This window comes from Pseudorca crassidens, chromosome X (genome assembly GCF_039906515.1).
Source record: "Pseudorca crassidens isolate mPseCra1 chromosome X, mPseCra1.hap1, whole genome shotgun sequence".
NCBI lineage: Eukaryota > Metazoa > Chordata > Mammalia > Artiodactyla > Delphinidae > Pseudorca > Pseudorca crassidens.
The window spans coordinates 92,508,841-92,523,533 of NC_090317.1; the positions used below are offsets into that span (position 1 = coordinate 92,508,841).

The following is a 14,693-nucleotide window of genomic DNA, read 5'->3' on the forward strand; positions in this document are numbered from 1 at the left end:
GGAGGGCAATGACAGACCAGATCGTCCATACATATTAGAAAAATGCCAGTGGAAAGAGAAAGATTAATTGGAGATAGCTCTATCACCTAGACAAACTTTTAAGTGTGTTCATTATCTTCTGTGCTAAAAGACTGAGAAGTACACAGTGCTGTTTAAAGATATCTCCTGTCAAAATTATTTTCTGCTGGGAGAAATCTGGCTTTCAAAAGGAACTCATTCTTCGAGGCTATGAAAGAAATACCTGAGGTTTCACCTTCATATTGCTTACAGTGTTTACCTAATAAAGAAAAATGGAGCATGCGTTGTCTCTCTCTGGCCCTCAAGTTTTCTTCTTTGAGACAACGTCCATTTAAAGGTTTAAATATTAAGTGGTGTCGTAGCTGGCTGTAGGATGGTCTAGATGTGTGTCAATATTTGACTAGGACAGATTAATAGAGAACATCAACTTTGCTCTATTTTTTAATGTATATTTTGCTGAATCACTCTTCTTTAGTGAACTGTTGTGAAGTTCTCAGGTTAATGAAATTGTGAAATTATTGGAAAAGGTGGGAAAATATGTGAAGAAATATAATGAGTGTTAATTTTTCATTCTCATAATATACACACAGTCTTACGCATGGTGAATAGGAATTTATACTAGATAGCTATTAAAGACCATGGATTAAGTCTTTACTATAGAACAAATTAGGAGCATGGTATGGGGAAGGAACAAAAGAGCTTAGAAAGAGAAGCTCTAGAACATAAAAATGTGGCTGTAGACCAGGGGTCAGCAAATTTGGTTGCTGCCTGTTTTCATCTACCCCACGGGCTAAGAATGGCTTTTACAGATGAATATTTGCAACCTATTTGATGATAGGGGACACTAACTTTGAAACCCAATTAACTGAAATCTCCCACCCCCAGAAGAATTCCATTCTTTTCACTAGTAGACCTGGATTACAATAAATTGAACTCATTATTATAATAATTATTATTACTTATTATAATTACTTATTATAGTTTTATAACACGGCACTTATATATTATACTTATAGTACTTATCATGCTCTTGGTTTTTGTCAATAAAATTTTGTGGAAATTTGTTTTCTCTCTTTTATGTAAGTACCTACGTAACATCCTTGGTTTTTCCTCTTGGCCCACAAAGCCTAAAATATTATCTGACACTTTACAGAAAACTCACCAACTCCTGATATAGATCAGGTTATATTGTTACTTCTCTGCTTGGCTTTGCTCAGGAAATGCTGAGCTGTTTTGTGCATTTCACATACTCATACCTAGCCTGCTTCTTAAGTTTATAATGACTGTATAGGGCTGGGGTAGTACTTGGATCACAGACTTAGAGAGCTTATATGATTATTTCTTATTTATATTTCTTTTTGGTTCATGTTATTAGCAGGAGAATTATTTCAGTAATAAAAGAGTATTATTCTAAAATGTGCTATACAAAGCTGTGCAGTGTTTTTCTCATTGCATTTGGGCATTTTGCAAAAGAAAACTTCAAATAGGAGGAAATCCTATTCCTTTAAAGTTATTTTCTGTATAAAACAACTCGACTCCTGAAGCATAAGCAGATACAATTTATTAGCCCCAGGTGGCAGCAGTGGATTTGAGGACACATTGTTATTTATCCTTATGACAGGACAGCTTCCTCTTTGGTCCCTGCAGGCCTCAGGGGAGCGATGGCATTTGCACTGGCTATTCGAGACACGGCATCCTACGCACGCCAGATGATGTTCACAACCACCCTCCTCATTGTCTTCTTCACCGTCTGGATCATTGGTGGAGGCACGACGCCCATGTTGTCATGGCTTAATATAAGGTTGGTTTGAAACCAAGGCCAGTTTTGTGTCTAACTATGTCACTATTCCCGTTCAGGGGGTGCTACATACAGCTTAGTACATGGAAGGCTTTTATAGTTTCTTGTTTTGTTTGGGGAAAGATTAAAAATTTAAAAACAATAAATAAAAATTCAGAGTATTGAATTTTCCACGAGAAAAAAAAATCATTAAACTGTTTGTGGGTACAAAAACACAAGGAATTAGAAACACCTGGACCTTGCTAGCGCTGCGACATTAGGGCAAGAATTCAAAAAGTCTTAAAGCTGCAGGAGAGAGAATAGACATAGCTGCTGGCAATGTCTGGCATTTCACATTCCTTTGAAATCAAACCTAAGACCTTGAAAAATAAGCTCATCAGCTGGACATAAAGGGAGACCATTAGAGTTTTGTTTTAGGAGGAAACTGTATGCCGCCGTCTCTTCTTGCTTTAGTGCACAGAAGAGGTGACATTTCCTGCATAACCCTCACTTCTTGCAGCCTCATGGACATCCCCGGCCTGTGGTTTTGTAGCTGTGTCAGCATGGAAGGTCATTGACCCAAGTTTGATTTTTTTTAAGAGTATTTCAATTGCAAACTGTGCTTGTGAGCTCCAGCACCTTACAGTAAAGAGGACATTGGAACAGGGGTCAGGAGACCCACAGCCTAACTCTGACCCTGGTTTAAGACAAGCTCCTCATGTCTTTTCGGCCTCTGTATTCCTTCACGTTAAATAAAAGCGTGCTGTCACCTTTTCTCCAGGTCCCTGCAGCTCTAAGTGTGTCCTCTGCGTCATCGAAAGTGCTCTTGCCACTTGCCTCAGTTTCAGATCTGCAAAGGGTGAACATGCTGGGAATGAGAAGACTTGGGTGGCGCATAGATGTGAAGAATTCTCTGAAAAGCCACAAGATGGCAATGTTTTTTTTCTTTCTCTGCTGGCTGTTAGTTTGCTCAGGGCTGACAACTGCGGAGTACACCTAGCTTGAAGGAGGGAGAAACCGACAAGGATCTTGCAGTCATCCTTGGGGTCAGGGAGAAAACTTGGATTTGAGAGAATAGTCTCCCTCTTCTGGAACTTTTATATTGATGGGAGGCAGGGATTCCTGAGCGTGGCCACTGCCGGCTGCACCATTTCTGGGTTAGTGGGTCTCAGCCTCAGATCTGAGTGGGTCTGCAGAACCTGGGCGGGCTTATCAGTAAGAGTCTTACAATAGCTAACATTTGTGCGCAGTTGTTGGTTGAGATGCCAACACGTACATTAAGATAATCCTCATAGCATTCCTATAAGGAAGCTACTACTATTATTTTCATTTTAGAGCTGAGGAAACTGAGGCACAGAGCAATAACTTGCCCAAGGTCACAAAGCTTTAAGTGGACAAGCTGGGATTTGAACCCAGGCACACTCTTAGCTACTGTGCTATACTGCCCGAAAGGCTTGCTGTGTTAGGGACCGTTTTCATGTTGTAAAATTCAGGATGATTAAAATTTCAGTTTCCTGGCGTGAATTTCGAGTCATATTAAGGAAAATAATTCATCTGTGAAAGTAGAAATCTGAAGAAGAAAATGTACAGATTTTTGCCTTTAAACTTGAGACATAAGATGGTATCATCTTTGTTCTGTGTAGCAGAATAGAGCAAGAAAGGAGGTTTACCCTGCACAGAGTTGAGAACCTTTGCATTTGGTGACCTCTCTGAGATTACTTCCTGCTGCTATTTATCTGGTTACCCAGTAGGTGCCCTGGATGCTCAGAGCCTGGTTAAATCGTGTTTGTTTTTCAGGCTATTTCATAAGTTCTTTTCTGACCGCCCCCCCCCCCCCCCCGCAACACATACAGGACCAAATAACTTTCCACTGAGAGTAGACAGTTGACTTGTGACATTTTGCGCTTCTCATAACCCTTTTCAAAAAATGGACCATTGAAGTAGTCCTACCCAGAGCCGGGAGTGGGGGCTGCTTTCCCTGATGTGTGCAAGCTGTATATGTACACATATAATAATTGGATTGTGAAAATATTAATGGGATATATATAGCACTTAGAACATAACAGCTAGCACATGGTGAGAGGTCAGGAAATGACTGCGCATGAGGGATCCAGTTTCTCCCATATCCTTGCCAGCATTTGGTGTTGACACTTTTTTTAGTTGTTCTAATAGGTATGTGGGGCTACCTCATTGTGGTCTTAATTTGCATTTCTCCTGGCTGATGATGTTGAATATCTCTTCATGTGCTTATTTGCCATTCAAATAAGCAATGGTGAAATATCTGTTCAAGGTTTTTGTCCATTTTCTAATTGGATTATTTGTTTTTTTAATTGAGTTTTGTCAATTCTTTATTTGTTCTAGATACTAGTCTGTTATCAGATATGTGGTTTGCAAATATTTTCTCCTAGTCTGTAGCTTGTCTTTTAACAGTCTGTCATAGAGCAGAACTTTTAATTTTAATGAAATGCAACTTATTTATTTATTTTTAACATCATGCTTTTGGTGTTATGTCTAAAGACTCTTCATCAAGCCCTAGGTCCCAAAGATTTTCTTCTGTGTTATCTTCTAAAAGTTTTTTAGTTTTATGCTTTACATTTAAATCTGTGATCCATCTTAAGTTAATTTTTATATTAGACATGAGGTTTAGGTTGAGGTTTTATTTTATTTTTTTTGACTATGGCTATCCAGTTGTTCCAGCACAATTTGTAAGAGAGACTGTCCTTTGAATTACTTTTTCTCCTTTGCCAGAAATCGGTTCGCTGTATGCATTCGGGTCTGTTTCTCTTCTGTTCTGTTGATTTATGTGTCTGTACCTCCACCAGTACCACACTTTTGATAACTGTGGTTATATAATAAGCTTGAGCATCAGGCAGAGTGGGTCCTCCCACTTTATTCTTTTTCAAAATTGTCATAGCTCTTCTAATTCCTTTCTATATACATTTTAAAATAAGCTTGACTACATTTTAAAAAAAAACTTGTGCTGGGATTTTCATAGGAATTGTGTTAAACCTGTATATCAATTTGGGGAGAATTGACATCTTTACCTCATTCAGTCTTCCAATCCATGAAAATGGCACGTTTCTCCATTTATTTATGTCTTCTTTGATTTCTTTTAGCAGTATTTTATAGTTTTCAGCATAGAATGCCTGTATATGTTAGAGTTACGTCTTGAGTATTTCTTCTTCGTTTTGAGCTATTTTAAATGTTATTCTATCTTCAGTTTCACTTTCTGTGCATTCATTGCCAGGATATAGAAATAAGGCTGGTTTTTGTAGGTTGACCTTGTATCCTGACACCTTGCCAATTTCACTTATTAGTTCTAGGAGAGTTTGTTTTTGTTTTTATAAATTCTTTGGGACTTTGTGTGTAGACCATCAGATCATTTGCAAATAGAGACAGTTTCATTTTTTCCTTTCCAACCAGTGTGCTATTTCCTTCTCTTAACTTATTGCTCTGGCTAGGACCATCAGTACTATGTTAAATAAGAGTGATGTGAGCAGACATCCTTGCTTTGTTCCCGATCTTAAAGGGGAAAGCATTCAGTCTTTCGCCAGTAAGTGTGATGTTAGCTGTAGGGTTTTTGTAGATGTTCATCATCAAGTTGAGGAAGTTCCCATCTATTGCTAGTTTTCTAAGAGTTTTATCATGAACAGATGTTGAATTTTATCAAATGCTTTTCTGTATCAGTTGATATGATCATATGATTTTTCTTGTTTAGCCTGTTAATATGATAGGTTACATTGAGTAATTTTCAAATACGGAACGACCCTTGCTTGTTAAACCACACTTGGTTGTGGTGTATAAATACATGTTTTACATACTGCTGAATTCTATTAACTAATCTGTTGTTAAGGATTTGGGATACCGGTCTGTAGTGTTCTTTTTTCATACTGCCTTTGATTTGGTATCAGGGTAATCTGGCCTCTCAAAATGAGTTGGGACATGTTTCCTACTCTTCTGTTTTCTGGAAGAGGTTGTTTAGAATTGGTGTTAATTCTTCCTGAAGGTTTTATGGAATCCTCCAGTGAAACCGACTGGTCCTGGAGTCTTCTTTTCCAGGAGTTTTATTGTATAAATTATGAAGCCAGTTTCTTTAACAGCTATATCTCATATTGGTGAGTTGTGGCAGTTTGTGAAATTGGTCATTTTCATCTAATTGTCATGTTTATGTCGTTCATAGCATAACCTTATTATTGTTTTTATGTCTGTGAGATCTGTAGTGATATCCCATGTTTCATTCATGACACAGTATTGGTAATTTGCATCTTCTCTCTTTTTTTTTTCTTTCACTCTTACTAGAGGTTTGTCAATTTTAATGATCTTTTCAAAGAACTAGCTTTTTATTTCATTGATTTTCTGTGTTGTTTCTCTGTTTTTAATTTCAATCTGCTTCTATATTAGTTCCTTCTTTCTGTCCAACTCTACTCAGATAGTGTAATGAAGCAAAGTGTGCCATTGGTGAAAAATACATATGGTGTCAGTTCATTGCGTTTTTTTCAGATGTGTATAAATAGTGATATGTTAGAGGTAGAAACTGACATTTACGGAGATTACATTAAAAGAAATTCCCTCAGAAATAAGGTAATGAGACTGATTGGTTTTTGTGGCTTGGGCTTATGGTGTTACTTAATGGCCACGGATCATTTATGTGGACCAGGTTCTTATTCTAAAATGATTCGGAAACCCCCTGAAGTTCAGTGTGGTGTTTTGACATCTGTGACCTCAGTAAGATCAGTACCTAGTTGTTTCTTACTTCTCCAGGCTGCTGACAGAGGTCCTGATCAGCTGCTAAGTGGCTGCCCAGAAGTCAGAAGCCCAGGGTAGGACTTGGAGTTCCTACATAAATAATTAGGAGTTAGCTATGACTTTTTTTTTTTTTTTTTTTTTTTTTGCGGTACGTGGGCCTCTCACTGTTGTGGCCTCTCCCGTCGCGGAGCACAGGCTCCGGACGCGCGGAGTGGGCCATGTGGCCATGGCTCACGGGCCCAGCCGCTCAGCGGCATGTGGGATCTTCCTGGACCGGGGCACAAACCCGTGTCCCCTGCATCGGCAGGCGGACTCCCAACCACTGCGCCACCAGGGAAGCCCAGCTATGACTTTTAACCATGGCTAATTTCTAGTCTGTATATAATATAAAATGAATATAACCACAAATCCAAAGCCAGGTCACTGCTTTCCAGAAATCCAACTTATCTTTTTAAATTGAAATTTTGTGATTGCTATTTTGTTTTTTTATTATTTCTTTAACCATTAAAAAAACTGAAATATAGTTAATTTATTACAATGTTGTGTTAGTTTCAGGAGTACAGCAAAGTGATTCACCATCCATGTTGCTGCACATGTCATTATTTCATTCTTTTTCATGGCTGAGTAATATTGCATCTCGTGTATGTGTGTGTGTGTGTGTGTGTGTGTGTGTGTGTGTGTGTGTGTGTGTGTGTGTGTGTGTGGTGTGTTCGTATATCACATCTTCTTTATCCATTCCTCTGTTGATGGACATTTAGGTTGCTTCCATGTCTTGGCTATTGTAAATAGTGCTGCAATGAACATTGGGGTGCATGTGTATTTTTGTTTGTTTGTTTTGTTTTTTGGCCACACCACACGGCTTGTGGGATCTCAGTTTCCCAACCAGGGATTGAACCGGGGTCACAGCAGTGAAAGCCCGGAATCCTAACCACGGGGGCCACCAGGGAACTCCCGCATGTATCTTTTCGAATTATAGTTTTCTCCTGATATATGCCCAGGAGTGGGATTGCTAGATCATACGGTAATTCTACTTTTAGTTTTTAAGGAACTTCCATACTGTTCTCCATAGTGGCTGCACCAATTTACATTCCCACCAACAGTGGAGGAGGGTTCCCTTTTCTCCACACCCTCTCCAGCATTTATTATTTGTAGACTTTTTAATGATGGCCATTCTGACTGGCATGAGGTAATACCTCATTGTAGTTTTGATTTGCATTTCTCTAATAATTAGTGATGTGGAGCATGTGATTGCTATTTTAAAACATAATGGCAAAATGCTCAAATTGCTTTCTGGTAATATACAAACTTCAAATTGCCTTCTGGTAATATACAAACTACATACTATTTTTCTTAGTCTCTTGAGCAAGTTGTTGTTATTCACAAAGGTTGTAATTTTGGCAACTTGAAAAAACCATCAGATGCGCAGATTCAGCAGATGAGCAGATTCAGCAGATGAGCCTCATCTATGTCCTGAGCACATTTTGGTGGCATGGTGGCTGTCCTCTTGGAAGGCCCAGCTTCAAGTGACACACCAATGAAGTGGTGGTGATTGTGGAGGGTTAATGGCATACACCCAGGCAGCCAAATGAACAGGATAACCTTCATACTCCAGAGTGCAGCAATACAATCACTCAAGGACAAGTAAGGTCACTCTGCTAGGTATAATCCTGTCACATTGAGAGTTTAAGATAAAGCTCTTTAAAGATAAATTAAGGAATAAAGGCAGGGAGAAGCCCTGAGATCTTTATGTAATAGCATTTGTTACTGGATATTTTAAAAGAATTTAAAGACACCACCTTGTAGTCAAAGGCAATATCCTGTAAGGGGTAGAGCTAGGGCTCTGGGATCTAACAGCTTCAGTTGCAATCTTGGTTCCATCATTTTCTACCTTTGTGACCTTGGGCAACTTATTTAACCTCTCTTGCTCTCAGTTTCCTGTCTGGGTAAATGGGGATGACAACAGTGTGAAGATAAAATGTGATACCAAATAAACATGATAAAGAATTCTGCCATTAAATGTACCATCTGGCACATGGAAAGCATTTAGTGTATTTTAGCTATGACATTATCATTGCTAATCATAACCTTAATACTGCTGCTATTACTACTATTATTACTAGTGAATCTTACATTAATGGAATCCAGCTTGCTTTTCTGGAATTTGTTACAATTTTTCAATACTGTAGTCTGGTTTAAGTCACATTCTGAACATATACCTAATTAAAAGTACCACCTTAAGAAGCATCATGTTCTCACTTGCTTTTTTCAGGGCATATTAGTAGCATGAGTATTTGGGCATTATCTAGCGCAGTGTTTCTCAACCTTTTTTTTCCATCACTGCCCCTCTGAATAAGCGCCTTTAAAAATATTCTTTTTATCTACCTCTTCCACTGAAATTTTAATACCACAGATCTATGTATCTGTTTATGTACTATGGTGCTTAGAGGGCTACAAACCACTGTAATATCTAAAAAAAATTTTTGTCCCATAAGAACCGATTTTCATGCCCCTGGGGTCTATATCACCCCCCACTGAGAATGCAGGACTTAAGAGTAGAGGTTCTCGGCTATGGGCAGTTTTGCCCTCTCGGGACATTTGGCAATGTCAGGAGACATTTTTGGTTGCTCCAGCTGGAGCGGGGTGCTACTGGTGGTATATTGCAGGTAGAGGCCAGGGCCCAAAATGTCAGTCAGTAGTGCTGAGGTTGTGAAACCCTGCTCTTAGTATGATGGTGTAATTCAAATTGTAGTCTGAATAACCCAGCAGTTATTAAGGGAGGTGAAAATAGACGGTGTCAACTCTTGAAGCCATAAGGTAAAGAGAATAGCAGAAGTTGGGTTCCTGACCTTAGGGTACCACCCATGGACAGTGTGATTACTTGTCTAGAAAAAAAGGCCATTTTATCTTCTGTTTTTGCTGTTTTCAGTGATACAGTGTTCTTTCTGTCAAATATGTGTAAAATTGCGTGTAAACACTTCAAATATATGTTTAATAACAACTTTCTGTTTTCTAGTTTTTGTATGGATGTGTCTTGCTTTATAAAACATGAATTCCTGAAAAATCGTATGAAGTCATTTTCTATGAGTTGCATTTATTACTCTGATTTCATTACGTTATATTTTGAGAGGCTTGTCTTCATTCCTAATCAATCCTCATTTGACGTGGCTGCTAACATTGTTGCTTTTGATGTAAATTTAGCAGCCTCTCTGGGTTTTAGAGAACAGGGGGACAGTTTAAGAGGGGGTGCGGATTTTATTCTTTGATGGACGTGGTCCAGGTCATGTGCCCAGAGCTCCTAGTTCCCCTGTTGTCCCCGTCACACTCACGTTCCCTTCTTCTGCTGCCCAGAGTTGGCGTCGAGGAGCCCTCCGAAGAGGACCAGAATGAACACCGCTGGCAGTACTTCAGGTGACACAGGGCATCCTCAGAAACAAATTAACTGGGCCTGGCTTTTCTCCTCTTTCTAACCTGAGATGTTTCTCTTTATGCTGTTTGTCTCTTTCTTCCTTCCCCGTGTGCGCCAACCGTCTGCCCCTTTTCGAAAAGGGGCAGGAGGTCCAGTTAATCATTATTCTACCCTCCTCTGGACTGATTAATGTGTTGGTGTTCTTGAGAGTCTGTCCCCCCTTGCCCCATTTTGGACAGCGTGTGGCACCAAAGCTGGATTTGACGAGTCTCTCCGTGTACAGCTGAGCTTAGTGTTAAGAGCAGCCCATTTTCAGAGCCACAAATGCTTTCCCCACAAAATTCTGCTTGTGATCTAGTAAACAAGGCTTTTAAGTCATAAAGAGAACTCGAATTTTGTATTTCAGCCATGACTGAGGTATGGTTTATACCATTTTAATTAAGCACCAATGCCGTTTTACTTTTTAAGTATAAATTTGTGTACTTGTACCTTATCATGGTGAAGCAGAAGATACAAAACACAGATTTTTCCTTAAATCAGAAGATAATGAAAGACTCTTCTAATGCAATTTGTTTCTCAGTGTCCATCCAAGTTTATCATTTGATTATGCCTAAGGGTGGTGATTTGGGACTATCAGAGTAAAGTGTTTCTTCTTTCCTTTCCATATCTTTAACTGGCATGCTTTCTTCCTGATCTGATTCTGGGTGCTGGTAGATAAATCAGACACAAAACAGGCTTGAACTCTGCTCTTCTCTCGTTGTGAAAGTGTTTTACTCTCTGAGGACAGTGGTAAAAGCAGCAGTACCTGTCATGGGGCATGAATCTTGGGATATTGCCAGGCCCCGATGTAAACTATAATGACATGCATACAGTTAATTGAAGCATTTAAGTTCCCTGGATTCACACTTTTTTCTCCTGCTTAAAATACACACACATACTCTCTCACACACACACACACACACACACACACACACACACACACACACATGCACACACACACACACACAAATTCATTTTCAGAGACCTGACTGTAACTACCAGTTAAGTAGCAGGGGAAATCCTTTCCTTTGAAATATCCAACCTTCAAGAAGGAAGGTCCCTCAGGCAAAGTGCAAGTTATTACACTTGGGACATGAGAGAATTCTGATAATGATCTGTTTGTTGTTCAAGGTTTTATGTGAACATGTGTGTCTCATATTCCCCAAATAATTTAGGACCTCAGCCATTCCAATTAAAAAGTAAAAACCTGTTGATTAAATCTAGCTTCTAAAATTTCTGAGATTTCATGGCATTTTATATGGTGGTTAATCAGAATGTACATACTATATCAAAAGGGAAATGATTCATTTTTTGTATTCATTCCAGAATGAGCACATCAGTGTGATAGCTTTATTTTCTCATTTGGTATGGGATTACCACATTTGTCTTATTCTTAATGAAAGTAAGGATAATTCAGTTCATTCTGGAAGAAAAGACTGTTGTATGTGCTTAGATGAGCTCAACCCTGATGTATCAGGGGAGTGCTAAAATATGATGTAATGAAACAGCACAGAAGTTTTAGATTTGTATGGTAGCCTAGATCAAAAGCGTTATAACAGGTCAGGAGGGAAATATATATTGTGGACAGTTTCCTAAAACCAGGAATTTCAGAAAGTTAACGAACCCTAAGTCTTCTGAAGCACTGTACTTAAAATACTGTACCTGGTATTTCTTGCTGCCCAGCACACCACCACACACCCTGCCCCAAGGGTGAGGCCCTTTGTAGGGGTCCATTATCATCCTTGCGAATTGGTCCAAGAGACCCTCAACTCTGCCAGAAAAGTAATCATTCAATTGTCCTGAAGTAAACAGCCTTGAATGGGGAAAGAAATCGCAGAACACGGTCTGTGTCGCAAGTCCCCTGGTCTGTTTTCTTTTGGCATTTAAAACCCAGTAGCAAGCTGGGAAGCAGGTTTACTTTCTCCTATTCAGCACTTATGTCAGTAGCAGGGACCTCCGAGACCCTCCAAGGGGCCCTCCCAAGTTACTCTGGGTAGGCCTGTGCTCAGAACTGCGGGTTTCCAGGGGATGTGCACAACCAGCTCTGAGGATGGCTGTCTTGGTTGGAATTTAGTTAACCATATGTTTCAGTTAACTAGCATTTTTCTCCTTGCCCTTCACTTTTAGGAGGAAAACCTCAACAGAATATTCTAAGATTTATCTGGGATTAAAAAACCCGTGTAATTATTAGACTGTATCTACCTATTTACCTATTATAGCACCCTATGTCCATGAATCTTCACAATTTGTGATTTTTCAGACCCTGGAGTAATATGAGGATCCCGAATCATCATTATTAGTAAATTAGATTAAATTATAGAGACAGGAAATTGTACTCACGTATTTGTGAAACATTTTCACCAAAGATATAATTAAATATTGTTTTTAAGTTGTGAAAAATTTTAAATCTGTAAAAGAAGCTGAAAGAATGGAGCAATGAATATCCAAGTTCTAACCTGGATGTGCCAATTATTAACATTTTGTCATACATTTTTGCGTCATTTTCTCTTTCTCTCTCTCTCTCAACCATTTCTGAGTGCCTCAGAGTACGTTATAAACATCATGACTTTCTACCCCTAAATACTTCAGCATGTATCCCCTAGGAATCTAGTCTTCTACATAATCACAGTATATTTATCACACCTGAGAAAGCAACATGAATTTTATACACACACACAGGATCCAGGATCCAATCAAAGTTTCCTTTGGCTGTCATCTTTTTTTAAATTCAGGCCCGTGGTGGCTCCGTGCCCCTCCCCCCGCTCCTTGTCACTGTGTGCTCTGACTGAGCTGGTTGTCACCTCTGTAGTCTCTTTTTTCTTTTTTTTAATTAATTTATTTTTGGTTGCCTTGGGTCTTCATTGCTCATTGCGGTGGCATCTCTTGTTGCGGAGCACGGGCTCTAGGCGCTCAGGCTCAGCAGCTGTGGCTCACAGGTTCTAGAGCGCAGGCTCAGTGGTTGTGGCACGTGGGCTTAGTTGCTCCGCGGCATGTGGGATCTTCCAGGACCAGGGCTCGAACCCGTGTCCCCTGCATTGGCAGGCGGACTCTTAACCTCTGTGCCACCAGGGAAGCCCCTTTAGTCTCTTTTAATCTAGAACAATCCTCCCCTCCTTCTTTTTGTCTCTTATGACATTGAGGGTTGTTTTTTTTTTTTTAAGGAGTCACGATTTTCAGGATAATTGTCTTGCATAATGCCCTACAAAGTGGATTTTTTAAATTTGTTTTCCTCTTGAGTAGAGATAGATAATCATTTTGGGGGGCGCAAAAATAATGTAAAAGTGATGTTATACTTTCTTGTTGCATCATATCAGGTGGTGCATGTTGTCAGGCTGTCCTTTTATTAGTGATGTTAAATTTGATCACTTTAGACGCCAGGTCTCTCCATAAAAGCACTGTTTTCCCTTTGTAACTAAGAAGTTACCTGTAGAGTGATCCTTTAACATCATATGAATAGTCAGATTCCCAACAACCTTTTACCCACTGGTAAAATTGTCTCAGAACAATTATTACACTGTGAGGGGCAAGTGGTGATTTTCTAATCCTGTCATTCCTTTCATGTTTATGACAAGTATCTGTATAGAAGAGCTTTCAGCGGGTTTTCAATCTTATTTTCTATACCGAGGAAGTGAGAAATCTCTCCATTGTCTAAGTAATCAGTTCAAGCAAATTTTTACTTAATATGTGTGGGACTACAGAGTTGCGTCTCCACAGGATCCCAGCAGGAATCTTGGGTATTATCACTGAGAAGGCAGAAGGAAGCAGATAGTTGTCATTTTTTTTGGCAGAGAAAAAAGTGATGCTAGAGAGACATGGCTGGAATTAGTACTTTCTAGAATCTGCACTGTGCAATTTGGTAGCCACTAGACACATGTGGCTGTTTAAATTAACTAAAATGAAATAAAACTTAAAATGCAGTTCCTCAGTCATATTAACTACATTTCAAGTGCACAGTGGCCACATGTGGCTGGTGGCTACCACATTGGACAGTGCAGATCTAGAATACTGCCATCACTGCGGAAAGTTCTGTTGGATGATGTGCATCTAGAATCATCCTCAAGTTCCCCCAAGCAAAATGTCGAACCAGTTTGGGATGAGGTTAGGGTGGCCCTGATTTTGTGAGTTTATCAGGTTATTCCAGTGTTTCGTACTCCATTGTTTGAATTCTGGCCTGGCCATGTGGGCCGAGGATAATAGATGAATTCCTCTTATGTTTCCAGGACTTGAATGAAAATAGTCAAAACCTAGTCTTTATAAGCAGTTCTTGTTAAACAGAATTTATTTTAATTCTTGTTAAACAATTTTTTTTTCTCCTAGCAGAGGTTAGTTGAAAGAATAGAGGGGGCTAGACTTCATTTGGAAGCTTTTATTATGTTTGGCTTCATTTTCTTCATTGTAGGACAAGGCACACTTAAGCCTTTTCTCTTACCCATAGGGTTCCTATTTCACCTAGGCTGATAAAATCCATATGTTTTATCTTTACTGCGTGGAAGCCACTTACAAAGGCAATACACCTGGTTCAAAATTCACAGTAGAGAAAGGAGAGACTGTCCGTGGCAGGTATGAGCTGCTGTGCTCTTCGCCATCCTGCCCGCCATGCCCTTCAGATCACATCATCTCGTTGCTCCTGCCCCACAATAGCCTCTCTGTGGTTAGGCAGAAGGCTGCTGTGTCACCAGGCTTTCCGGTAGGCTGTCTGGGAGACAG

General features: G+C 39.5%; 1 protein-coding gene across 3 annotated transcripts in view; it reads left to right on the top strand.

The window, feature by feature from the left end:
• The window catches only part of SLC9A7 (solute carrier family 9 member A7), a 156,078-nt gene that overhangs the window by 105,508 nt on the left and 35,877 nt on the right, over positions 1-14,693 (top strand). For 2 of the 3 annotated variants that reach the window (XM_067722816.1, XM_067722815.1), the window contains exons 12-13: positions 1,666-1,819; positions 9,890-9,949. In XM_067722816.1, the coding sequence (XP_067578917.1) occupies positions 1,666-1,819; positions 9,890-9,949 (214 nt within the window). The remainder of the gene's footprint in view (positions 1-1,665; positions 1,820-9,889; positions 9,950-14,693) is intronic. The other variant, XM_067722817.1, reaches the window with a different exon arrangement.